Source organism: Ischnura elegans, chromosome 4, assembly GCF_921293095.1.
Source record: "Ischnura elegans chromosome 4, ioIscEleg1.1, whole genome shotgun sequence".
NCBI classification, from domain to species: domain Eukaryota; kingdom Metazoa; phylum Arthropoda; class Insecta; order Odonata; family Coenagrionidae; genus Ischnura; species Ischnura elegans.
The window spans coordinates 24,535,789-24,563,217 of NC_060249.1; the positions used below are offsets into that span (position 1 = coordinate 24,535,789).

The window sequence follows — 27,429 nt, forward strand, 5'->3', positions numbered from 1 at the left end:
ATTTTAAGTACTTTTAGTGATTGCGCCACCACCTCACTACCTACTCCAAATAGTTGCTACGTTTTCGAGATAAGGAAAAACCATTAACTCTTGATTTTAGTCCAGACAGCCCCTTAAACGATATGCCACCACGATAACATATGGGAGGGCCTTTTTTTACGAATACATCGTCTTCAATCATAAAAGGAGGCTAAAATATTCAGTTTTTCACTGTGATAAAACTTTCAAAAAAATATCTACGTGAACGCGAATAGTCAGCAAGATATCCACTAACTGAATTCATCTTGCTGATGACTGAAAACTAACCTCACCCCCTAGATTGGTCGAGGAAGATTTTCTATTTCGCACCCTGGAATGAACTGAAAGATCGTAAACACCGTTCATGAAAACGTTCATCCATTGCAGATTCGGCCAATCACACCAATTTAAGGGCTTGTAAAGAGAATGTATAATGTCAGTAACACAGAAAATATTTTTTTTAGTCAACAAAACTTTTAGTCACTTCGGTCGGTTGACTGATTGTAAAGTTTATTAGATTCACGGACTAAAACGTTCAAGGCCAATACACTACGTATAGGTGCCAAGGCCGTGAGGAAAGAGCTGCTTTCGAGCGACAGCTGTTTTGGCGTGATCACAATATCCAGCGTGACGTATCAGCGCATAATGAGGCACGAAGAACGATAGGTCAGTAACTTCACTATACAGTACATATGTAAAATAATAAATAATATTCGACTGCTGTGTAGAATACTAAAATCCAGTCCACATCGGTGATATATTGGACGACAGCCTATAAACATATCGCATCTTACAACAATGAGAATAACTTGAGAACATGTAAAGAGGATAAAATCTAGAGTAACCGTTCTCGGAGAACACATTATTAAATACAAGTTATCGTCATAGCTCTCGAGTCAATCTCCTATTACAGATTTTCAAGGCAAAACAGGTACGCCAACAGGGGTTGCTGCTAGTCAAGAACTGAAAAAAATCATCTTTCCCTATTCATAGCATGCAATGATCAATGATTCTTTCCTTGGCTAACTAAGGAATTACAATGACCACAGTGTCAAAGAAATGACGCTCGAGAAGGCAACTGAATATTTTGTCCTAATACTACAATTCCAAATGAGTCCTTTTACGTACACATTGACTAACTAACTACCTAAACATGTGTCAGTAATAGTTCGACTAAAGATTCGCTATTAGAAACAGTTATGTCAAGCTATTTTGCACACACAGTACTGAACGAGTTAACGAGAAAATCAACATTTACTCACCTCCTGATTATTTGGTGGGGCAGGAAGGTTGCACTGCTCTACACTGCAAATTATTGTGGTATGTTTCCCTCATAAAATTTTATCTAATATTAACAGACACTAGCATAAACAAACTATCATTCTGTAATATCATGAATATAGCACAGTGCAACCATAAGGAATGCTTGATAACAGTCTTACTATCGGAGGTATAGTTAACATTTAATACAATGAGAGAAAATTCACTGCTGTACGCCACATATAGCGTTAAAAACTGAAAATGATATCGTTTCCCTCTTTCCTCCTTTTCTTTATGCCTTTCCAGAAGTGATTCACTTCGACCTCGAGCCACCTATTGGGGGAGGTCCTTTGCATGATTCATCTTACGACTTGAATACCCCCTGCAGGCGGATTTATGAATCAAAAATTTTCGAGACGAAAAACAAAAGTGAGATAAAAAATGGATGGAGATTTCAAGAAATATCTGACAGTTGTGCAAAATTTTCTTCTTCTGTAAGATAAAGAGACTTTGTATTGCAGGCATGGTGTAATTGTTTTCTATTATTTGTGTTATGTAGAAAACAGTATCCTATTTACCTTGCGAGGTAAAGAGAGGTACCTTAAGTCACACTGATCCTCGTAGAAACATTCCAACATTTCACTAGATTTCAAAATCAATCATGGGACCCGAAGAAACACAGAAATTTCTCTTCACTCTTAGTGATGATGAACTGAAGGAGGTATTTGATTTATATATCCTAAAAATAGGCCTAGGTATTTTTTCTTTCTATGTTTTCTTACATGTTTCTGTTCCTTTTCAGTTCTTGTATTCCTGCATAGATGAATTGAGTGGGAAAAAAGGACCGGCTTTGTTAAATTTGCAGTCACGGTCACAGTATTCGAAAAATGATTTTAAGGAACTAGTGACCAATGTTTGCAAAATGTGTTATGATTGTATTGCATTGAATCTTGATCTTGATAAGGTATGCCTTTTATTGTGTCTGTCAAATTCGTGGTGTATTACGTAACTTTTATATTATTAAAGTATTTCATGTTTCTTAATTTCAGGTTAAAGAAAAATATCCTATCTTAAGCCTGAGTCAGTGTAATGTGCTCAACTTATGTATCACAAATAGGAAAAGTGAGATAATTCCCAACGCAAATTTGAATCGAGTCGGTAAAACTGAAAATCTGTTAAAAGATTACGACTGGAAACTCAAGGTAATTAGAAATTAGACGTAAAGTGCAACTAGAAATCGAAGGCTGAATGATAAGCTTGAAAAAGAGATTTTTCGCCTGTTAAAAAAATAGACTAGAGTTGCTCTTCGTGAAAACTCAAGAATCGGTGATGAATTAAGTTGAAATTAAGAAATAATCTATTGTGGAAATGTGTGTTAAGTTACCAGGCTGGATCTGTTACTTAAGAGTAGTGATCCTATTTCTCAAAAACACTTGAAATGCTTTGAACACCCATTTTCCAAACAATGTGGCCTGTGCTTGGACAAGCATTGTATGTTTTAAGTGCATAAATATGCAGTGGCGGATATATGGGGGGATAATAGGTCTTTAGCACCCCCCTTGGAAACTCAATTTATGCTAGATAGAAGGGTAATTTCGTTCAAACCCCCACTACTGCTGGGAGATTAACCCCACTTAGCCCCCCTCCCTTGCTCCTATCCTGGATCCACCACTGTACATATGATACCTATGCAATGACTATTATGTAATGAAGTGTTGACAGTTTGCATCATAAGCGCTGAACTGCTGCAGAAGAATTACTTTTCACTGTTGTAATGATTTTCAACCATATCAGAAGAAACACTTGCAATTTTAAAATTCTACATTTTCATTTGTTGCTTTATTTACAACACGCTTGGTGTGAAAATATTATATGAAAAAATAAATAAAATAAAGGTAATCAACTGATGTTGGTGTGACTTGGTGGAACGATGAGATATTCATGGTGAAGCAAAAACCCAGTACTGTTCCACAAACTTTTATTTGCTGTCGACTAGTTTTGACTATAGTCGGCTATAGAGTCATTATTAAGGCAAACAACTAACTGTTTGCCTTGCTAATGATGCTGTAGCCGTCAAAACTAGTCAACAGCAAATAAAAGTTTGTGGAACATTCAGTGACGCCGACTCCATGGGGCTTGTGGAGGCCCGAGCCCCCTCAAAAATTCCTTATGGGTGTGAGGAAAAAAATGTGTCAGGCTTGTCGATTTTCCCCAGTGTCTAGATATCGAGATTCCGAGGGTTCTAATGTTGATCATATGACTCTTCTAAAATGCCTAAAAAACTTAAAACTCACTACTTATAAAATTCCCCGGGGTAAGATCCCTGGTTTGGGCCCTCCCAATATTTTTTGTAAGTCAGCATCCCTGGGAACAGTACTGGGTTTTTTCTTCACCATGAATAAAATAAAGTTGTCTGAAGATTAAAGAGAATGTGATGATCTTTTGAAATGGTTATTCGAATAGGTAATTTTCAAGGTTTCTGTGCAGTTTCATGGAACAAATTCTCCTTAATAGATTACAGAACCGTGATACATTATTAATTTTTTGTAATCTGTGAAAGTCTCACTTTTTGCAGTATTTTTTCTTGTGGAGTTACTATTTTTTACTTCCTTTAATGAAGTTTTTAAGACCCAGAATAGTGTCAAAATTCCTTTCCGGGCTTGCAATTTCCTAAAATTTTCCCAGGTAGTACCCCAGCAAGAGGGCACCATCATGAGCCTTAGCCGAGGGCCCCTAATCACCCCACACCACCTACCTATGTTCAGCACATGTTTAGTGTAGTTCATAGACTGCTTCAAAATTAAAGAATTCTTTTACGATTGTAGTACTGTTATATGTATAATGCTTTTGTAATAATGCTATATAATTTTAATAATATTTAATGTATTTTCATTTTATTTTATGCCTTTAATTATATTGTGAGTGAATTTGAAATTTACATCTAAAACTGTCATTTTGTTTTTCCCTTTAAAGATTTTGCATTTGAAATATTTTTCAGTGGGTTATTGGGAGCAGCACATTTTCTGCTCTGCATGAGCCACTTCTAGCCCTTGACTTGCACCTGGAATCTGGAAAAGAAAACACAGCAATGAACTTGGAACTGGATAAAACAGAACTGAAGCATTTGATTGAGGCTCTTGAGAAAGCGCAGCAAAGTATGTGCAGTCATTTAAATAGTGCGTGATTTGCTCTGGACTTCAATACATCATATAATGATGTATATCTATTGATGTTATGAGTTGACTTTTGAAGTTTTGAGTGAATAAATTCATTTTTGTTTATTCCTATAATCCCTGCTGTGTTATCTAGTATCCTGGTTAAAAAGTTATCATTTGCCTTAGGAGCTAGAGAATATAGGTGTGGTGAACAAAATCTTGGTGAGCATTTGTGTGCAATGATGAAAACATCAGATCCTGCCTAATCATGGAGTATTTAAGTGATACCTGTGCCCCAATTGTAGAAATATCATAGTACTGTCTCCACAATACTGCGTTATCTCTTCAAATGGTTGTTGGCGTGATAAAATTGAATGTTTGAGATTTTTTAGTATAGGGATTATTGAATGGAGATATTTGATGATGACAAGGAAGAAGAATGGGGTCAAGCTATTGGTGAGTTTTCAAGTAATCAAATGGCCGAGAGGAATTTTTTCTACCCTCAGAGAATTTGGGAGGAATAAATTATTATTTACCATACTGCTTGAATAATTTGTTGCTTTTTGAGTTGATAAATGATGATTTTTCAGGCTTCATAATTTTATCATTTGCATATTTTTTTGCTTAGTTGTGATCCTTGGAATGATTTATTTAGCTTCTGTTACTACTTGAAAGAATATTTATCATCATATAAGTCATAATTAAAATGTCATGTTAATTTCTTTTGGTGATTAAAACTCGGGGTACAATTTTTTGATAGACAAAGCTTACTTAATTATGCCTTCACCATTGATATTGCCCTAAACATTGGATGTCCTATTAATGGTACTGTTTATAAAATTTTATTTTTTATCCTGTATTATGGACTTCCCTTGCTACGACTTTATTTAAATTTTTATTTAAATAGTTAGGACTAGCATCTTGTGGCTTATTATCACAGTGACACACTCACAGTAAATCCTGCATCTACCTTCTAGGAGTTGATGCAAAATAAGTGTTTGCACTTCATTTTCACTCAGTATAGTGTTCATGCTGCTTTTAAATAGCAATTTAATTCATATAAGTGGTTGATGAGTTCGTAAAAAGGTTTATTTATTGAGTAAATTCTAGTAAGATGTCTTCTACAACCACCCCTTCCCTCGTAAATGAAACAAAAAATGATGGGGATTGCTGTGGTAATGATGAAGCCTTTCATGGGAAGGAATGCCTCCAATGGCGTAGCGAGGGCAATTTTGTGGGCGTCCAGACTCCTCCCCCCCAACCCCCGGAAACATAAAAACACTATTCCTTCATAAAAGAAAACAAAATATTGAATAATTGTAAATTTATAAAATATTGCTTTGAAGAAAGAAGTTTTTTTGATTGTGGAAGGTGTTAAAATTATTTTAAAGCCCTCTACTTAGGATCCTGTTTATCAAAAATTTTCCATCCTGGTCTTGGATCCCTCCGGAACAAAATTCTAGGCCACCCCACTGAATGCCCCCATGAGAGGATTCTAGTATTACTTTGGGTACCATGTTGAAAACCAATTCGGAGTCATCTTTCATCACTAAATTGAAGCAAGAAATCTTGTATTGGCCCTTGTTGGTGCCCTCATCTCCCAAGAGCCTGCGGCTCTCACAATCGGGTATTACACATCAGCCCATGTAGCCTGAGCACCCCGTGTGTGTGTAACTTCTGGGTTAAAAGTGCAAGGGCTTATTTTCCAAAGAAAAGAAGATGTATCTTTGTTGCACCTAAGATTTGCTTATCCTCAACAATACTTGGGTTGCAAGTTTCCTTATGTCAAGGAAACCTCAGTCAACTATGTGGCAAATGTGAAAGCTGTTCCACTTGAACTTCCACCAGAATCCCTTTTCTTATTTATATTTAAACTTTTCTCCGTGAAGTGTGAGTGTTCTGCCATGATTTTGCCGTGATTTTTTTTCAATTATGTCTCTTAAGGCCATTTTACACGGGGCACGGAATTGCACAGCTTAGAGCTGCATTAATTTTTAAATTGGCGTGGAATTGCGTGAATGCATGAACGAAATTAAAACGGGCTATTTTGCTGTCTTGCATCCATGCATTCTCGCATGTGTTCTAGCAATTCACCGCTTTACACGACACAATTTCGATTGCGCCTTCGCACATACGTCAGATTGCGCAATTCCGTGTACCTTGTAAAATGGCCTTTTGAAAAAGAAAATCTGTGGAAACTATAGCAATACAAGATATTTATCCAAGTGATCACCCAATCAATGACTCAACTTGTTTGGTTTTGATAGGTGAGGTTAGATCTCACCCCAGATTAAGTCACATGTATGAGAATTTCACCCATTCAGGGTAAGGGAGCCAGTTCCTTTCAATGTGCCAACTTGCAATATGAGGATTTATGTGTGTGGTGCCTGAAGGTTTCACCCGGGATTTGATCTGAATGTACTTTTCATATGACTTTCTCTCATCAATGAAAAGTTGTAGACTGATATCAGGATCCTACTTTCACAATTTGTTCAAAATTGGTTTATATTAAATACTCCCAACAGATTCCTAACTTATAAAATTTTTGTAAAAATCTGGTGGATTTAATGAACAAACACTTACAAAGACCTAACCATAATAACTTAGGCTGTTTCAGTGAAGGCCAGCGATGACTAAATTTGAGCATTATTCAAACAAAATTTTTAGATTATTTAATGGCACTAAATGCTTCTCCGTTGTGCAAGATTAAAAAAATAACAGTATAGGCAACCCGCATACCAAAAAAGCAACCCTCCCCGAAGTATAATTTTTCACCAAGGACCCTCTTCACTCTTAGGAATGTAATTGTAAGTTAAAATAAGGTGCAAACGCACTGTTTTAAGTAGTAAACTAATTGTTTTAGTTGTTACATTAATATTAATTATCGATTAAGCAACCCTCATGAATTCGAATTCCTTCCTTCCATTATTCAGAATTTCTCTACTTTCCAACTAAAACTCCGCTACCTTGCCCCTGAATATCTTTTTCATTTCCTCCTGTACATCCTCGAAGTGACTAATTACCAAATGCAGTGAATGGCAACACCATGAGCATACATACATGTATGTTCATGGGCGTGACCGTGCGTTCAGTGGGGACGCATGCGCTTTAATGACAATTGGGCTCTTTGTTTACCGCTATTTTTTATAATCTTTACCGACAGTGTCCCTTACGTATTTTTTGTTTTTTTTGCGCCATTTTAAACCATGTCTGTCTAATTACGAGTATTTTCAGTATCGCGTATTTTTCACCACGAAAATGGTGGAGGGGAGATATAACTACTTGATCGGAGGTTGCGTTCGTTGGTCTTATAACGCGAGGTAAACAGACGCATTAATCACTTAGAATTTTAGTTTTGGTATTTGTTTTCCTAACTCTGAAATCGCGTTGATGTATAAACAGTCCCTCATTGATCTGCGACGTTGGATGTGGAATGGCGTGACGAATTTCCGCATAGCGTCGGGCGATCGATACGATCATGCGCGTGGCGGTGTTTTGATTCTCACCCTGGGTTGTTGAGGAGGTTGATTTAGTTCAAGGAGATATTACCGTATCACCACTTACGAATCTCAGCAAAAGATTTTTTAGGTTAAATTACTATTTTTCTCAATCAGTACCTCAATGATTGACAATTTATGTGGTTCTTTAAACCATATTTCGGGACTTTTTTCAGCAGCCCACCGCTATCGAGAGGCGTCAACTTTTCGTAATCCACGTTTAAAAAAATCCGTCAGTACGTTGTGTAAAGTATATCCTAACCCGGGGGCAGCCCGCAGCGTATGGGGCTTGCAAGAAACCGGGCAAACTTGCAACATGGTCGCGGAACATTCGGCCGCCACGGTGCGCGAGGAAAAAGATTCAAACAATATACTAGCCTGCTCTGTCACCTCTGAATATTCAAATGGAAAAACGGAAAAGTCCATATTTGACGTTGTCCGCACTGGGTTAGTATGTTACTCAATGATGAATGATTTTATCAATTGGTTTCACCAGCAAAACAAATGTTGAAGATGATAATAATGTAATAAAAGTGAAGGAGTTGTTGACTTTAAATTGTCACACGATAACCAGCTTCAGGGTTATTGGGGTGATATTGGGAAACAAAGATTAGAATATCCTATCCTATTTAGATTGCTGAATGTCTTTGGATAGCTCACTTACCTTCTTTACTCATTTTTGGGTTGAGAGAATTGGACTGAACTTCTGTTCATCATGTTTGGCCCATTTTATTTATGTATGTTATTAGCTCATATTAATCTTCATAAACAGGAATTTATCGGATATTGAGGTTCTTGTTGAAAAACTTGGAGCTGCAGAGGTTTTAAGTGCTAGAGATCAATGGGGTTACACGCCTGCTCATTGGGCTGCTCTGGATGGAAATGTGGAGGTTATGCGGTATTTGGTGGAGCGGTCAGTTCCTGTGGATTTACCTTGCCTAGGAACTCAAGGACCTCGCCCCATTCACTGGGCATGTCGAAAGGGGCACGTAGCTGTGGTGCAAGTTCTTTTGCAGGTAAGTTTTGATATTCCATATTAAATTTATTTGGGTAAACCAAAAGGAATTGAACCCTTTGGAGATATATTGGGTTACTGTTTGAAATCCATTGCACGTAGCACTCTGAAAATCCCAGATTTATAAGTTCTCAGGGTATTTTTCTAAACCAGTTCAGGCATGCAGTAATGTTTAGTCACCTCACAATGAAATCAATGGCTTTATATTTTTTGACGCAACCTGGAGAGTGACCAAAAGGCTATCTTGATAGTTGAGGGCCTGGAGGAGCCTCAGCCCTCCATCTCCACAAATATTTTGTATTTTCATTTCAGTGTGAACTGTGACTTTTTTAGAAAAAATAAACAAGCCATAGATACTAAAATAGCCAGAAAATAAGGAATTCACTCAATAGTTTGTTAACATGTGCAGGAGAGCGAAGTTAGTGGCTATGCTTTACCTAGTCCCCACCCTTTTCTTTTGGCCAAAGCAGACTTATTGCATCATGCCAGATCCAATTTTTAGACTAAGCTGCCAAAAAATTGCATGCGATCCAAATATCATCCAACATTAACTTGCACTGAAGGTGACATCTCATTTATTATAAATCACCTTTGGGTGAGAAGGGAGCTTATGGAGTATCCGGAGTAGGTATTTTTTGAAAAAATAAGTGCATACAGAGCAAGAGTGAATGATCCTAACAAGAATCTGCTCTTTCTACCGATGCATTAATTTGCTTCCTGAGGAGTAGAATCTCTCTTCCTGGGTTCAGACTGTGTAGGGACCTACTGGTGGTGCACGGGTAAACTCCATTCTGCGAGGTATGACCCGTTAATGGGTCACATATGGGCAGTGGTGGGTTTATGGGGGGGCTAAGGGGAATATAGCCCCCCCCCCCCTTGGACATCTAATTTACACTAGATAGAATGGTAATTTTTGTTCAGACCCACAATAATTCTGGAAGTGTACCCCATACGTAGCCCCCCTCCCTTAACTCTATCCAGGATCCGCTACTGCATATAAGCTCATCTTCTAGCCACTGCCCAGAGGTGGTACCACACTCTGGGGCCTTCCTCTGATGGGGCTGGTAGAGGGGAAGTGGAGGAACATAAGGCAGCCACCAGTACTGCAGATGTAGAAGCCCTCCCAGTGCAATGCCTCAAGAATGTGGCACAGGCCTACTGCCAGGATTCAGGGCTGCTAATTTCTGGGTTTTTGCAACCTAAGATTTAGACTGGGGCCAGTTTCAGAAAACCACCAAGGAGCACCAACCAGGTGGTACCAATCCCATTTTTCTTTCAACTTTTGTCATCAAACTCCTTTCTGAAGTCGTGTAACATATAGAATTAATGCATTTAACATAAAATTGCATGCCAAATCATTTTCTCTGATAATAAGTGGTAGGACTCGTTGTGAATGGTTGACCATTTTGCATGGTGCCATCCAGTCCAGTTAGTGTGTGACCCACCGGTGGGTCACACTTAACTTCCTGATATACCTCATAGGTTTACATGAATAATAGTCACACTCCAAGTTTTACCTATCTAACTGGTTTAGCTCTAATTTAGCTGGGCAAAGGCTGCAAAGAGAAGACAAACAACAGAAACATAGAACACCAGTGGGTCATGCCGAAGGGAACAAGCACATATTTTGGGCATTGTATTGTCATCACTATCGTTCATAAGGGATCGTTGTAAACTATTCCTTCCATGCTTAAATACAAGACCCTCTCAACCAACCATTGGTTACATAATTTGTTAAATTATAGATTTTTTAAAATATTTATTGTAATTATACAAATAATAATTCTTATGATGAATCTTGCTTCTTAATTTTAGGCTGGAGTGGCTGTCAATGCTGCTGATTTCAAAGCACTTACTCCCCTAATGACTGCTTGTATGTATGGAAGAATGGCTACTGCCACATTCCTCTTAGGAATGGGTGCTCACAATCACTCAGCAGACATAAATGGAGACACTGCTTTACACTGGGCAGCCTATAAAGGTTGTTATTCAATTATTTGTTAGCTAATTTGTAAAATCATGGCTATGTATTTCTCATTTGTCCATGCAGTTCCATTTGTATCATATAGAATTGTAGAACATCTAAGTTTGGTTTGGAAAAAAGAATCGAGAGTGCTGAGGTAACATCAGAGTCAGAATTGCCTTTTACCTCTGACGCATTGATACCTCTAGCTGTCAAGGCCTGGCTATATGGCATATTCTTACATGCAAGTTTGTGTGTCAATACACAAACACAAGAATGAATGCAAGAATTCACTTTGTAACAATCCAACTTGTTTGAATTCATGAACAGAAAATGGAAGCTGTTCTAATTTCAATAATGCATTCATGCAGGTTCAGTTCCATGAAACCATTTGCGTAAATGCACTATGAACTGTTACCAGTTAATTGGTCATGAGCCAGGCCTTCATTTGGACATTAATATGCACAGGTACATCCATAAATTATGTACTATGTACTGTCAATAAGGAGTCAGATTGAAAAGCCAGTATTACTGTAGGTAGAGTTAGGGTGGGTCACCTGTATTTTTTCTTTCCTTCCTTCCTTCATAAAGAGCATTTAATGCAAGGTACAATAGAAGCCCAGTATAACGAGTTTGGCGTATTGCAAGAATCCTGTCATAGTGAGTGATAGCATTTGTACCCCCTAATGGGCTATGTTTTACTTATAAAATAAATTGGATGTACCTACCGAGGGTAAAAAAAATCCTTCCACGTTACATGCTAGGTATCAAAAAGGATATTTCTTGAGGGTAATGCTGAATAAACATTAACTATAGTGGAAGCTCGTTTTAGTGAACCCGGGATATAGCAAGAATTGCATTATAACTAGTGATTGGCAGTGTACTGTCAAAAGGCCTATCTCTAACTGTAAAAATACGGATAGCACGAGGCCGATAAGTCTCTGCCATGTAACGTACTCGGTATTGTGAGGTACAATTCCTTAGAGCGCCGCATAAATATTGATGTAGAAAGTCATCAGGGTCACTCAGGAAAGAATTACAGCACACTCCCGATTATCCGGGCTTATGATGGGGAGAGACAGCACGAATAATCGGAATACAGGGATAACCCAAACTTTCACTGTAATATCTTGTAATGTTCATAATTTACGGAAAACAAACAATATATGTATTAATATTCATGCAGTTATTCTGATATTTTAGAGTGCTTCCCGGACTCATTGCGAGGTTTCTTCGCCAGTTCGCGATCTTTTTAGCGGTGATGACATGGATGTACTCGTTTTATCAATGCTCCATGTAAGGCCTGGTTTCAAAAACCACACATCCGTGGCTTTGTGATCACGGTACAGAGAAGTGGTTTGCACGAATGTTTCAAAACCACTGCTCGATGTCGGAAACTACTCTGTCAGGCACCACGCCACGTACGTAGTCGCCTCTCGTGCAAGTTGCCGGGGTTGCAACTGCTGCAGAACATGTATCCATGATCACGGAGTGCGGTCTCGCATTGCGAGGCTTGGAAAACAGGAACACGGTGCTCCCGTGAATGCAGCTAGCTCGGGATCGCTTCCGTTATACGAAGGGGATTCTAACGGAAATAATAAGCCCGGTGTATGCCAGCATTAATGCAGTAATTCCGGGGATTTTGCGTCCAATTTTTTTTTTATAAAGATGGCGGAAAATATTGAGCGAGAGTGAAAATCATGCATGGATAATCCACAATACGGATATACCACAGCCGGATAATCGGGAGTCTGCTGTACTCTGAAAAGAGGTGTATAAGGTTTATTTCTTCAGCTAATAAATGTCTAAACATCACGGATACAGTCGGGGTAACCGTGCCGATCAAATGGCTATGCACTATGGTCACAGAGTTTACAAAATATCCATATCCAAAACTGGGAAATCCACCCAACTTCCACCTATCTATTATCTCTCAACTAACCCCACCTTTTCCTGATGCAAAGGAATAAAATCTCAAAAGTTGAAACCCGTGCAAGAAGAAGCACCTTCACATACCATTCAGGGGGTTAGCTCCCAGAAATGATTCACTGAGTTTAGATAGAAGCACTTACCTGTAGATATAAGATTTAGATATGGAGAATATACCACTGCTACTAAGCCCGCTTTGGCAATAGACAGACATAAATATATCATTCGAGGTTTCAAGTTTATCAAAAGAATTTTATGGTTTTGCCATGGGTGAGAATGATCAACAAAAATTGACAGTATGCAACCCGCGTGCCACCCAAAGTGTCTGACGCTCACTCTCGGTGCCATATCCCGGGAACCAAAGGGCAGAAATGAAAGAAATTTGAGGTGATACTCTGCAAATGTCTAATGAGTCGTTTTAGAAAACAGAAAAGTGATAAAATAATCCGAGAGTGAAGTCATCTTCACTTATGTCTGAAAAACACCCAAAAATACCCAAATTTCAAAACTTTAAGTGCGATGCGGCATGTTTTCCCGGCATCCGATTGCAAAAATAATTGTCATGATTTATTTTCTCACCAAATGGAACAAAACTGGGGGGTGTCCCAAAAGAAATTCAAAAACTTTAAAAATAAGGACCATCTTAGTGTCCATGGCTCGGTGAGGTTACGCACCAGAGGTCTATGTTAATAGCTTCCAAAAGTCGGTGATGGTGTGACCGCGCCTGGCTACGGCAACTATGAGTTTGGAACATGGTTTCACCTGTCACACAGTGATTCGATGCTCTCAACAATCCCGGACATCCCAGATCCATGATCAGATTGCTATGAGCAACATGCAGCCACGAATGCGTGATTTGATTGACAAGGCCAATAATAGTTTTGCAATATTTTGTTTGCAAAATCATATTCAAATATGCAAGTTAAGGCAAAGGCAGATCTTATTTGTCTGTGAAATAGCACAATATGAAAGATAAGCTGTGAAGTAAAGGTTAATATGGGAATTGGATTCACCTTCAAATATATAATGAGTGTCTGATGTAGCAAGCGGTTTTCCGGGGATTTTCAGCGCTCGTTATCCGAGCTTCCACTGTAAAAGAAAGAGTGGTGGTATATCCTCTTTTGCCATTTGTCTTTAATTATCCCTTCATCATGCAAGTGATTCTAGAACCTGAATTTCTATCATGTGAGTTGGAACAAAATTTTCATTTTACACTTTGTTTCTATTTTGGTACGAAACTGAATATACAATCTACAACCAACAATTATTAATGTCGCACCTGATGAATCCAAGCAAAATATTTGATAATTTTAATGACAGATATTTAAGATTTGTTTTGAATAGTCCTTTGGTTATTGGAAAAGTTATTTTTTTAAATCACAAAATCCTTAATCTCTTACAATGAAAAATTTACTCCTTGTAATAGGCCATCCGGAATTGATAAGACTGCTAATGTATTCTGGGGTTGACTTGGAAAAGCCTGACAATTTTGGGTCCACACCTTTACACCTAGCTTGCCTGTCAGGAAATGTTAACTGTGTGAAAATACTCTGTGAAAAGGTAACTTTTTAAGAAGTTTATTTGAAGTTTGAACCACTTTCATCTTGAAGAAAATTTAATTTTACTGAAATATTTTATCATGAGTCAAATACTATTGTATTTTGAATGAAATCATTTCCAGAATAAGATTGACCTGGAACCTAAGGATAAAAATGGAAAAACACCTCTAATGCTAGCTAAAAGCCATCGGCATGTTGACATTGTGCAGGTCCTATCCAGGGAGCAGAAACTAAGAGCAAGATGGTTCCCTCCAATATCTGAAATTTGGTGAGTGGGCAAAGGCTTTCTCTGCCAATTATCATGGTAAGGTGCAAGTTGAATGAATTGAAATTTTAATAGAAATATGAAGTTTCCATTTCTATTGAAAATATTGTCACATATATGGCCAGGGTTCAAAATAGATTTTAGAACCTTAAAAGTGAATGACTCTTTGAAAGAAAGAAATAAGTGACTACATAATTACATTTTTGCTTGAAAAATAACTATAAATTGCATGCAAGTGAAGAGTAAGGTGACTTTCGACATTTATAAAACTCCCTGGTGAAACTAACTACCTCCTCAATTTAGAATCCATGCGTGTCGTCCTAGTTCTATTTTGCATTTGAACTTTGCTGAAGTGAGGAACTAGGTTGAATCAGGAAAGAGATATTTTTTGCACCACGTGATAAAATAGGAGATTTCAAGTTTGCGTGAGATATTTGAGTCTTGAGGTTCTCGTATATTGTTTTAACTAATGTTTTCTCTTTTTAAAATGCAAATTATGTACACTATTAAGTAAAGTTGAATTCTCTAGGCTTTGACTTTCTGCAATGGGGAGAATAGGCCAGTCAAAACTTACATGAGCTCAAATTAGGAGTGTGAATAAATTAATCCATGTAACTAACATAAATTGGTCTGTTAATATTAATTTAAAAGCATTTATTCCTGATTTTTTGGTATGCTTCATGGCCACGTATCATCTCTCAAGTAGTGACAATGAGAAAATCAGGGCTTGCAGTTAATGCTGTTAAAGGAATCAGATAATAGTATTCAGATATGTAGGTTGCCAAGAAGTGATTACAAAGTGGTAGGGTAGAGTGAAGATTACCAATGAATCTTTCTAAAATTAAAAAATATAAAATGTCATAACTCTTAATTATAACCTCATGAGTTGACTTAAATCTAACTTATCATCAGGCATAACATTGATCTCACTCATGGGTTATCACTTATCAGTAAGCATAGTCCTCTCTTCAAATAAAACATGGTTACCTAATTATATTCATCCATGAACATTTTCAGTCCAAAATTCAACTTTTCCCTTTATGTTTTTACCTTTTAATGAGAGAATGAGTTAATACATTTAAAATATTTTTCACACATATTAAAGCTTATTAAATGTCTTATTGATGAATCATCATAACGTTGGTTGAAGGACAGGCTTTGTGGTGCAAATTTTTACCTTTTAGTATGATGAAAGGAAAGAAATGCCAATTGTTGCCACACATTTCTAAATTTTAAAGACCTATATTTCAGGAAGCAGTGGTGCAGAGAGGGGGGTTTTGGGGGATAAAACCCCCCCCCCCCAGAGCTCAGAGAAATTTTTAAGTTTCATCCACTTTACTTAATTGGATTGATATTACTATTAGAATAGTGTAAGGTTCAATAAAATATCCCTCAGAAAGTCGTAAAACTCACCATTTTGAACCATATATGTATCTTAAAATTCTGCTATTTATTAATCTCACACCTACCGCTTATCCTGATGGATATTCCATACCCCCACACATCCCGGTATTAACTCTTCTCGGGATACCGCGCCGGTAAGATTATATGAGAGCGCCAAGAAGAGTTATCCCGAGAAGAGTTTTTACATGTTGTTTGCCAGGAAAAATCTTTCATACCCTGGTATTAGTTGCACCTAAACCCCCCCAGCGTTATTTCCTAGCTGTGCCCCTGTCAGGAATTACTAGTGAACGTTTACAGATCTTATTTTTATTTCAAAAGATATTAAAATTAATCTTGTAAATGCTCAATATGTACTGTGATTTATCCCTTAAAATGTGTAGTGCAGGAGGAATAAGCAAAAATCAAAGGAATGCTATAAAATTTTGGTGCTACCCCTGAGGTTAATCAGGTTTCAGGATTTACATATATTTACATATTTGGCATTTTACTATCAGTAGGTACCTACCCTGATGACATTCTAAAAACATTATTGACTTAACATCATGACCTAAGTTGGTTACCTAATTCTATTCATCCTATACATTCCCCTTTCATATTCCAGTTTTTACTAGCCCAGAAATAGGTTGTGAGAGGATGTTAGTTGTTGATGCATTTAAAGTTGGATCATTCTTTGGCAATAATCATTCTTGTTGTGCTGTGTATTTCCATTGTGGCATTATTTAATTTATCTTTAGGTATAGACTTTCTACGAAATTATTGTTGACTTTTTCAGGGCGCTTCTTTTTGGAGGTGCTGGAAACTCCAAAGGACCTCTTCTGTTGTTCATGTGTTCAGTGTTACTTTGGGGCTATCCTATGTATCTTTTACGGGTAATCAGAAGTTTATTACACTCATTAAGCACTTTATTAACTCTTTATTCTTCATGTGTACTTGAATATCTCAAGCATAGAATTATACAAACGTTTCATACATAATCACTAAATGATGCACCTATCTCTAAATGCTTTGCATGAAATTTATTTAATTGTTGGATATTGCCTGCCTTAAAAGTTTTCTGTTGATTGAAACTGCTCTCATGGTAAACCTTACATACAAGTTTAACAAAAGGATGAGGAATCAATTTATCCCTGTACTAAGAATAGCTCTTTATCTCTCAATTTAAGGGTCAGTGGATTGCCCTCAGCTGTGAAATCATGGGGTATCCCTCCAAACTCATTGTTTGAATTATTTGTGTACAACCCACTCCATGTGATAGTCTGTTATAACCAGTCAATTGGATGAATTTTATGTTAACTTTTCAAGGTATATTCCAATCTAAGGGTTAAATAATGTATTTAGCCCATTGATATTTGTAATTGATTAAATCAGTTTGAGGTTATTGTACTAAATATAGGCTACATGAACCCAAGCAGCAAAATCTTACGAAAAAAATATTTTACTTATATTGTGAGAATATATTAAAATCATTTTAAAATTATTTTATCATTTTTGGCAAAAAAGTCACCTAAATCGTCCATATAACCTTAAGTATAGAACAAATGATCAAGATAAACCATTGTCTAAGGCTGGGATTAGATATAACATTGATATGGACGTTTTTTTCCTCTTGAAATAGATTTTTAAAAAATAATTTTTTCTAAAGAAAAATAATGATTTTTTTGGTTTAAAAATTGGCATTGAATAACATCTTTTTCTGAAGAAAAAATGATGAAAGGATCAAATTAGATCATCCACATTTTTGTGATTAAGTTTTTAACTCACCACTCATTAATGCATTTAATATAATTTAACATATGCATTCAATTAGTCCTTACCATTACAATTACCTACCTTTTGCCTGTGGACAGGTGAATGTCTTGATCAAGGCAAATGATTTCCCCTGAGGAATTTTTTGCACTTCGTGCAGTGGTAAGTGATTTTGTAAAGGTGATGATATCAATAGTCCCAGTAATTAAAAAAATATACAAAATATAATTCACTGGGAATCCAATTCTGATTCAGTCAGTAGTTTTATGCATGGCTACAGCTGTCGGTCACCTCAACCTCACCTTGAAGTGATGAGAATTATACTGGTTTATTTGAACACTTTTGTATGACCAAGATTGTGTATCTGAGCAAATTTATATGAGGGTATTAAAATGATTTCAATATAATTTTAAAATGTACTTGAAATAATATGGACATATTTATTTTTCTATGAAAAAAACTTTACGCAAAAAAATAAGTCATATTACTTCATACATACCTGAATACATGTTATCAACAAAATGAGATGACATGACACTAAAAGAGCTAGTATCCTGAAGTTTCATTATAACTTCCATCTTCAGTGAGATCATCTACCTATCTTCTTATTCCAAATGATTTTTGGACTCTAAATTCTTTGGTCTTTGTGATGGCAGCCAGTTTTTGGTAAATATGTACCTTACAGTGCAACTCACTGTAGGAGGCTGATTTGAGTGAAATAAACTTACTTTGGTCAATTTTTCTATACAGTATTTCTATAATTATAATATCAACTTTTTATTTGTCAGTATTTATCATACTCGTGAAGGTTATTGAAAAAGAATTTTTAACTTAATTTTCATTAATTTACTTTTTCTTTCAATTTCCAAACTGACTAAAAACCTCATGCATTTTAACACCCTGATTGGTCCATATATTGTAGAACTGTTGTCCTCTTTGAAAAACTAAATGCTATAAACAGGCCAGTGAGTAAATGTTTAAGGTTGTATATTTTTGACACTTATCATTTCTTATTTTCACTGATAAAACAATGGAATGATGTCAGGCATGGTGATGACAAGGTGAATAAACCAGAAAAAAATTATATATATATTTAATTAATTAAAGCTCAGTAAAATCCTCTAAACATTTCCATTTTTTTCTTTTGTTGGAGTTCTCTCCATGATTTTTGGGTTAGCTCCATTGAAGTTATTTCCAAGAAGACGTGTCTCATCTGAGTTCCTTTCAGACCTGATTTGAAGATGTGGCCAACATAGGCCACAAAATTTCATCATGGTGATAACTTGAAGCTGCTGACCCAAAGACCATGGAGAGAACTGCAATCTAATGCTTTAAAAGTGTCAGGCAGAAATTTGTACTCTTATTCTTACCCATAAATTAATTACTATGGTGAAACTTGGAACACAGAACAAACTTTCTAATATGGTTTTTACTAAGGAGGAAGAAGTTTAGAAATAAAAAATATATATTTTTTGTGAAAATAACAATAACTTAATAACATTATGAAGAAACTAGCAGCTTTTTTCATGTTTTCGTATCAAAACCTTAATTCTTACCCATCGACAATTTTTGATACAGGTTGGTGTGAAGGCTTCCACAGTCCACTGATAATGTAGGCTGCATTTTCCTGGTTTCACTGTGTCGTGGTTGTGTTGGAGGCAGCAGTTTCTCCTGCATTCCAGCAGGTGTCTTCAGGTCAAAGTGCTTCTGCCATGTTTTGGCCACCATTATATAGGCAGCCCAGTGGTGTATGTTCTCCCTGATTGGTCGCCCTGCAGCCGATAGCACGACGTGGTGATACCCAGAAAATGCAGCCTATAAGTTTTAATACAATTGAAGAAGACATGAAATTTCAAAAAGAAAATCAATTCAATAGTTTTGCATGTAATAAATTTGCAATTCAGTGGTATCAACAACCCAGCCAGCACATCATAAGTCATTGAGATAAGGTGAAAGGATGAAATAACGAAGGCGTTCATCAAGTAAGCTTGTTATGGGTTTCTTACGGTTAGGCCAACAAACATCCAGATTAATGACAAAATGGATGCCAAACTTTCAGCACTTCCGTAGATGTTGTTTTTATTCCATCGTTTTAGAGTACTCATTAAGGGATTTGTGTAAGAGAATAATTTTTCCATTCTTGGCACTTCTATAATCATCATCATCACTGGTCAACAATCCTAGGATTGGTTTGACGCAGCTCTCCACTCAGTTCTCCTATCAGCTAATCTTTTCACTCCTACGTATTTCTTCTCTTTCACATCTCTCTTTACTTGTTCCATATATTTTGTTCGAGGTCTTCCTTTTCCATTCTTGCCTTCCGTCTGTCCTTCGACGATTGTCTTCATCAGGCCATCATGTCTCAAGATGTGGCCAATAAGGTTGTTCCGTCTTCTTATTAAGGTTTTCATGAGGCTTCTCTTCTCTCCTACCCTTCTTAGGACTTCCTCGTTACTAACTCGGTCCATCCATTTGATTTTCATCATTCTTCTGCAGCACCACATTTCAAAGGCCTCTATCCTTGCTTTCTCCACTGCGGTCATTGTCCATGCCTCACTTCCGTATAGGAGCATACTCCAGATGTAGGTTCTTATAAATTGTTTCTTTACATCCATATTTAAGTTTCCCGCTGTAAGCAGGTCTCTCTTTTGGTGGAATGCTCTCTTCGCCTGGGCTATTCTGCTGATAATTTCTTTCTTGCTTCTCCCGTCACTAGTTATCTTGCTTCCCAAATAACAGAATTCATCCACTTCTATCAGTTTTTGCCTCCCTATTTTAATGTTGGTCTTGACTTCTTCTCTTCTGCTGCATACTAAGATCTTGGTTTTCTTCGTGCTTATTTTCAGTTGATATCTACTCATTACCCTACCCATATTAACCAGAATATTTTTCAAATCCTTCTCTGTTTCTGCTATAACGGCTATGTCATCGGCAAATCTTAGCATGCTTATTTTTTCTCCATGGATATTCACTCCCAATGCCTTTTCTTTGATTTCCTTAATGGCTTTTTCAATGTAAACGTTGAAAATTACGGGTGACAATGTACAGCCTTGTCGCACTCCTTTCTTAATTCTTGCTTCTTCACAGCTGGGCCCTGATTTTATCACGGCTATTTGGTTTTTGTATAAACTGTGGATGATTCTTCTGTCATTATAAAGAACCCCAATTTCCTTTAGGATTCCAAGCATTGTGCTCCAATCCACGTTATCAAATGCTTTCTCTAAGTCCACAAACGCAACGAATGTTGGCTTGTTCTTTTCCATTCTCTTTTCTATGAGCAGTCTTAGGGCCAATATTGCTTCCCTTGTGCCTTTGTTTTTCCTGAATCCAAATTGGTCCTCATCCAAGTACTCTTCTGCTTTTCGTTCTATTCTTCTATAGATGATCCTTGTCAGTATCTTTGATGCATGTGTAGTAAGGCTTATGGTCCTAAAATCTTCGCACTTCTCCGCTCGTTTCTTCTTAGGAATAGGGATTATAATGTTCCTCTCGAAATCCTTTGGTATCTCACCTGTCGTATACATTTCACTAATGATTTTGTATAGCTGGCTCAACGTCCTCTCTCCTGAATTTTTGATTAGTTCTGCAGGAATGTCATCAATGCCAGACGCTTTATTTATCCTGAGGTCTCTTACAGCCGCATCAAATTCCGATCTTAAAATTGGGGCTCCCATGTCATCGGCATCCACTTCCCTCTCGTTTTCGATAGCATTCGTTCTGAGGCGACTTCCTTTGTACAAATCTTCCAGATATTCCTTCCATCTCTTCCCTTTTTCTTCGTTTTCAATCAATAGTTCTCCGTTTTTGTCCCTAAGGGTATTACATCTTACGCCCCTTTCCTTCAAGTAGTTCCTCACTATCCTATAAGCGGCCTCTACTTTTCCATGTTTAAGATTGTTTTGCACGTCATCGCAAATGCTTTTCATCCACGTTTCTCGAGCCTTCTGCGCTTTACGACATATTTCGTTCCTTATCCTCTTGTAACGATTCTGTCCTTCCTCTGTTTTCGCAGCTTTGTATTTTCTTCTTTCTTCAATGAGATCTAATACTTCCTGCGTGATCCATGGTTTTTTCATAACGACTCTTCTTTTACCAAGAACTTCCTCAGCTGCCGCCTGCAGACCACTTCTAATGGTTTTCCAACTCTCTTCCATTGGTTTGTTGGTCGGATCCTCCCCTATTTTATTTTCTACAGCCTCTTTAAAAGCCAGTTTATGCTGAACCTCCCTCAATTATAATATGAGTAGAAATAACATCATACATCAATAACATCATCAACATAATTTGAAAATAATTCACATTTATGACCTGATGGCAAAACGATGGTCGTCGGAAAAACACATAATTTCACAAGAATAGCGATGTGGAATAATATAAAAAAGCCGGTAGGAATCTCTAATGTATTTTATATTCTTCGGGTTATCAGGCCATAAATTAAAATTCATAAATTTTATATTGTGTGGACCTTGAATAATTTCAGTTTTTCATGCACCTACCAGCCAAGTTTTTCTACATGACTGGATTTTAAAGTGGTAACTATGCCTCTCTCACACATCAGTTGCCGTGGCCTAGTAGTTAGCGTATAGAGCTTCGGATGCGTACGTCATACGTTCGGTTCTTCCTGGAGTTGATTTTTTTCCTTTCGCCGTAAAAATGAAGTACTTGTATTATGCTTTGTATCTTCACTAGCCGGTCGCTTGCAGTTGTTAGTTTTTTTCTATTTACGGGAAAATCTGTTATCAGTTGTTAAGCTCTTAAAAAGACTCGCTGAATTTCACTGATAGGTTTTAAATTCATGTCAGTATGAGCTGGGTAGCATGTGTAGTATGCTGTTCAGCCGTCTTTGGCACTCCAACAGAAGCAACTTACATTGTCTGAGGATATTTGATAGCATTCCTTACCTATTCTTCCCTAAAATCTTACCATTGACTCACATAAGTCCCTTAATAATAATAATAATTTATTTTCCCTGGTAGACAATATACAAAGTAAGTTATACAATAGCTCACAATTAGTAATTGTATAGGGTACGTCAAGATACAGTAAAATAAAATTCTCTTAGGCAACTTTGTCTGTCAGAAATTCTCTCAGTGAATAAAAAGATTTCATTAATAAATATTTTTTCACCTTATTTTTAAAGCTATTGCTACATTTGGTAGATTTGATGCTCTCAGGGAGCGAGTTATACATTTTTGTCCCCATTGCAAATACACTATTGCTGGATATCCTTGAGTTGTGGTGTTTTACATGGATAGCGTTTTTATTTCTAGTACCATATGAATGGATGCTTAGCTTACGATAAGCTGCTTATCAATTTTTTCTGTGAGTAAACCATAAGAAATGGATATCTCTCTTACTTTGTGCTATGAGGGAAATTATGTAAATTTCTGATTTTGTCCAGTTGTGTTTAATTTATCATAAAAGTCTTCTTTTCACAAAAGTTTACCGATTTTCAATTGATTTTTAAAATCTTCTAATAAATATCTGAAATACACACCATATTCACTCATTTATAAATTTAATTCACCTATTTTCTGATGTGATAAAAATATCATAAATCTTATTCTTATGGTGTTCACTCCCTTAATGCTTGAAAATAAGACAAAATGCGATCACCTAACAAATATTCTATTTACTTTTCCATGACGCATGATTTAAACAATTTTAATATGAGAGAAACTGGTTTCCTGAGATTACTCCTTCAAAATCATTGGTGATATCTTACATATTACAAGCAATACATTAAAATAATGAACACTACACAAGAAATTTTTTTGTCGAGACTTATCTTTCCTTTCCATCAACCAGTCTTTTAATAAAATGCGATTCTGGGTGTGAGTGGATATCACCATTGCATGGTTCCTATAAATGACTCTTAGCCAGTCATCCTGGTCATTAGGCAATATAAATGCGTTGTGTGGGTTGCATAAGCCCATTTATAATCAAGTTATGTATGTACATATTTGGTTCTATGATTACAGTTATTATATCAGAATTTTGTTTTTCAATAGGACAACAGGCCTTCAATGTAAGAGCAGAATTGCTGCTTTTAATTTTATTAATGATACTTGAGAGCTATAGTTACTTTATTTAATGAGAGTTGTAAGCAAGGGAAATGAGAATTTTACATAGAGTAATATTCTGGTTCCTATCCAATTGACTTAGTTGAAGGTGAATATGTGCACACATGAAAGAAATGGCTTTAATCTCTGATGAATGTATTCCATAAATCCTTTGAAATTTTGAGCAGTGTATAACCATTAAAATGCATGTTCCTCCTTTTCTTTCATAGTGTGCGCCTGTCACTTGGAATATTTTACGTGGCTCTCACTATTGCTTCATATATTGGAATGTTGTCATGTGGCTAAGTTGGATAATTGCCAATCGACGGGATCCTGGATATGTTGCCCTCAATACAGATGGCTACCACAGAGCTATAAAACAGGTGAAGTAATTTTAATATGCAACTCTTTTAAGAACTCATTTGTATGATTCTAATCAATGGTGGATGTTTTCACCGAAATCACACAAAATATGTTCCATAAAATTCACCCTACCTAAAAGGCATTAGTATGAGATAAGGGTAAAAATTCAAGGTTGCATTGTGTCCATTTTCTCTTATTTAATTCATATGAATATATGCTAATTTCAAGTTTGTTACCATGTAAAATATACCTTTTTTACAACTGATGTTTGATGCAGTGGTACTTAAGTAAAGTTTAAGGGAATATAATATATAACAACTCTACCACTTTTTATTTACCAGAGCATTATTGAATGCCACTGCTTTTTACAGATTCCTTACTATGACAAATGGAAGAAACGTAATGTGGTTCTCTCGAGATTATGCCATACATGCAGATGTCTCCGTCCATTGAGGGCCAAGCACTGCCGAATCTGCAATCGCTGTGTGCAGTATTTTGACCACCATTGCCCATTCATCTATAACTGTGTGGGTTTGCGAAACAGGTAATGTGGTACATCTTGTTTTAAGTGCTTTAATTTTGGTTTTGTATATGTCTTGGTATTGCTACTTCATAAATGCTACTTTAAAAAAAAATGAAGTAAAACTATCTACATACTTCATTATTTTATCAAGTAGTAAGACCATAATTAAGAACAAATTCACTCAATTAGATTTGTTGAAGTCGGTGAGAAAACTACCTTATATCTCTTAGAAAGAGTTCAATATGTAATATTGCTTTATGACGTTCTAACGTATGAATATACTCAGGTTTGAGGTCATCATTTGTCCTTAGTTTACATGGAGACTTGAGTGATACCAGTCTAAAAAAATTAAGATTACATCATCTAAGCATGAATTATTTCAAAACTTGAATGACTTTCTGAATTTTTGCTATTTATGTAATTGCATGTTTGCATTAGCAGGGGCTAATTGTTCAGGCTGCTACTGGAATCAGTTTTATTTCCCTGATGAAACAATTTTTGCATTTCAGGATGTGGTTTCTGTTATTTGTGATGAGTATAGCAATTAATTGTTCATTTACCATATACTTTGCCTGCTATTGTATAACAATTGAAGGATGGGAGGTTCTCTACATCCTGGGGCTATTGGAGGCTTTGTTTTTCTGTGGACTTGGATGGATCCTGGCTTGTACTTCTGTAAGTATTGCATAATATAATCTCTTTATCCTGTATAATTTGTTTTACATCATATTTTTTTTCCTTGGGCTCATTCCTGAATGGAATATTTTTGTTCAAGTTCAGTTGCTAGTCAAGGGAGTCATCCAAATACATGTGTGTACAGTGCAGGAATAACTGGACCAGCTTGATGGCATTTGATTTTCATTCATAAAAAAATGAGAGAAATTCATGAATATTCCATGTGCATAATTGGCTATTCCATTGAAGAAGTCTTAATGATTCTACATCGTATACATCATGCCTCCTCAGTTGACCAACCAGCACCGAGATCAATGAGATGTTTAACATGACTTTACGATTTACGATTACTATTTAAGTATATACTATCTAATGGGCTTACTAATGAACTATACTGTTTAATTCTTTTTAATCTCCAGGTGTTGCATGCTGCCATGAATCTGACAACAAATGAAATGTTTAATTACAAACGCTATCCTTATCTACGGGATAAAAGAGGTCGCTACAGCAATCCTTGGTCCAGAGGACCCATCTTAAATCTTTTAGAATTTTTCTTGTGCTCGGCACCATTGAACCATGAAGAAGATGTTTTGCTGGAAGACAACATTTGATTAAAAAGTTCAGATTCTCAAAACTTTGGATGAGCATCTATGTGAAATAACTTGCATTTTTAAAATGCATAAATATGCTAATGATGAAATGCATGAGTTTCCCATGCTTAAGCCTTTTCTCTTGCTACTATAACGCTGATTTGCACAAATTAAATGTAATACAATTTTCCAGCTCTATGAGCAATGCCTTTCCAAGAATCCAAAGATAACTTAATCTTTTTGATGCTCATCTACTACATATTTATGATTCCATCCAAAAACAAACTGTTGTTCACCGTAAAGCAAGACCACAGTCAGAAAGTTTTTTGAAGGCAGGGGGGTACTACATTATCCTCCTTATTTGAGGTGGTCTGAAGCAATTGACCTCGCTCCTCTCAGCTGTAATGTTGACATTTCAAGTGCATAATATCCATGCTTACTGGGTTTGCATAATGCAATGAACACCGCCTGAAGAATGTTGTAAATGTTAAATAAATGATAATTTTTTGTCCTCGTTGATTTTTTTCTTGACTTACACCATGGTGAAATGAACCTGAATATGCATGAATGGGGGAGGAAATGCAGAAGTAACCAGATTCAATCAATTATAGGCAAGATGTAGAGGAAAGAAAGAAATAATTATGGTAGCAAGGATGCAAAAATCACAAATTAAAGCTGAAAAAAGCTCTCAATAATTAATATTCACTAATTCTACTCAAGATTTTTTATTTCCAAAGAACACTTTCCAAAAGGCAAATCTTAACTTACATACAGGCCTCATCTGAGGAATAAGCCTACATCCCAGGAGCAGAGGTGATTATTCATGATTTTTCTGAATATTTCCTCCCCAAAAGATTCACAAAAGTAAACAATACGCATTAAAATAGTAGGTGGTTGTTACGAAAGGTGCATGTGGGGTGACGAGTTAAAAGTACAACGGGAATATTTCAGAGGATCGATGCATACCATAAAAGGCAAATGAAAGAAAAGTCATAAATATTCCTACAGGTGACTAGCGAGGCCAATATACGGGCAAGCATTATTTACGAGTGAGAAGAGTTACATAGGTTAAGAATGCAGTGGCAGACAACTGAAATAAAGAAATTAACTAGAATTTCAAGAATTTTCACGTCAGAGGGATAGGCAGTGGAGTATATGATGGACCAGTATTTGAAGGATAGGGTGAACATAGCCAGTGACAATAGCTTTCAAGGCGATAGCATAAGTGACACTAGAAATTTTTTTAAGAACTGTCACAGGTGACATGGTCTTTGGTTATATTTTAGCGAGGTTCACCACAAAATAGAGTTAAGAGTTGCAAGTACTGGGGACCTTTCCCTTTCCACTGGTTTCAAGCCCCCATCCCCTCTTCTCTCCCTGTTTCTCCATCTGACACGCCGATAAG

The 27,429-nt window shown here is 36.5% G+C and overlaps 3 protein-coding genes across 6 annotated transcripts in view; 2 read left to right on the forward strand and 1 right to left on the reverse strand.

Annotated features, from left to right (window-relative positions):
- The window catches only part of LOC124157156 (proton-coupled amino acid transporter-like protein CG1139), a 72,144-nt gene extending 70,552 nt beyond the window's left edge, over positions 1-1,592 (reverse strand). For all 3 annotated transcript variants that reach the window (XM_046531663.1, XM_046531662.1, XM_046531661.1), the window contains exon 1: positions 1,281-1,592. The gene's annotated coding sequence lies outside the window, so the exon portion shown is untranslated. The remainder of the gene's footprint in view (positions 1-1,280) is intronic.
- Positions 1,593-1,702: 110 nt separating this feature from the next.
- Positions 1,703-4,568, forward strand: LOC124157157. Its single transcript, XM_046531668.1, has 4 exons — positions 1,703-1,999; positions 2,081-2,242; positions 2,328-2,480; positions 4,277-4,568. The coding sequence occupies exons 1-4, from the start codon at positions 1,940-1,942 to the stop codon at positions 4,460-4,462; spliced, it is 561 nt and encodes a 186-aa protein (XP_046387624.1). The 5' UTR covers positions 1,703-1,939; the 3' UTR covers positions 4,463-4,568.
- Positions 4,569-6,590: 2,022 nt separating this feature from the next.
- LOC124157158 (probable protein S-acyltransferase 23) lies at positions 6,591-26,535 on the forward strand. 2 transcript variants are annotated; one of them, XM_046531670.1, is made up of 11 exons: positions 6,593-8,021; positions 8,110-8,377; positions 8,703-8,946; positions 10,761-10,926; positions 14,264-14,397; positions 14,519-14,664; positions 16,838-16,934; positions 24,104-24,256; positions 24,608-24,780; positions 25,269-25,434; positions 25,854-26,535. In XM_046531670.1, exons 2-11 carry the CDS (start codon positions 8,247-8,249, stop codon positions 26,043-26,045), a joined length of 1,602 nt encoding a protein of 533 aa, XP_046387626.1. In that variant the 5' UTR covers positions 6,593-8,021; positions 8,110-8,246; the 3' UTR covers positions 26,046-26,535. The 2 variants fall into 2 exon arrangements, with proteins under 2 accessions (XP_046387625.1, XP_046387626.1); XM_046531669.1 differs by having other exon boundaries at positions 6,591-8,377.
- The last annotated feature ends 894 nt before the right edge of the window (positions 26,536-27,429 follow it).

What these genes read in the sequence shown, in the direction of transcription:
- LOC124157157 (XM_046531668.1), top strand. Translation starts at nt 1,940, where the DNA reads ATGGGACCCGAAGAAACACAGAAATTTCTCTTCACTCTTAGTGATGAT. An exon ending in GTGATGATGAACTGAAGGAG is followed by an intron (nt 2,000 to 2,080) that starts GTATTTGATTTA and finishes GTTCCTTTTCAG; the next exon opens with TTCTTGTATTCCTGCATAGA. An exon ending in ATTACGACTGGAAACTCAAG is followed by an intron (nt 2,481 to 4,276) that starts GTAATTAGAAAT and finishes AATATTTTTCAG; the next exon opens with TGGGTTATTGGGAGCAGCAC.
- LOC124157158 (XM_046531669.1), top strand. Translation starts at nt 8,055, where the DNA reads ATGATTGACAATTTATGTGGTTCTTTAAACCATATTTCGGGACTTTTT. An exon ending in TGGTGCAAGTTCTTTTGCAG is followed by an intron (nt 8,947 to 10,760) that starts GTAAGTTTTGAT and finishes TCTTAATTTTAG; the next exon opens with GCTGGAGTGGCTGTCAATGC. An exon ending in TGTGTGGGTTTGCGAAACAG is followed by an intron (nt 24,781 to 25,268) that starts GTAATGTGGTAC and finishes TTTGCATTTCAG; the next exon opens with GATGTGGTTTCTGTTATTTG.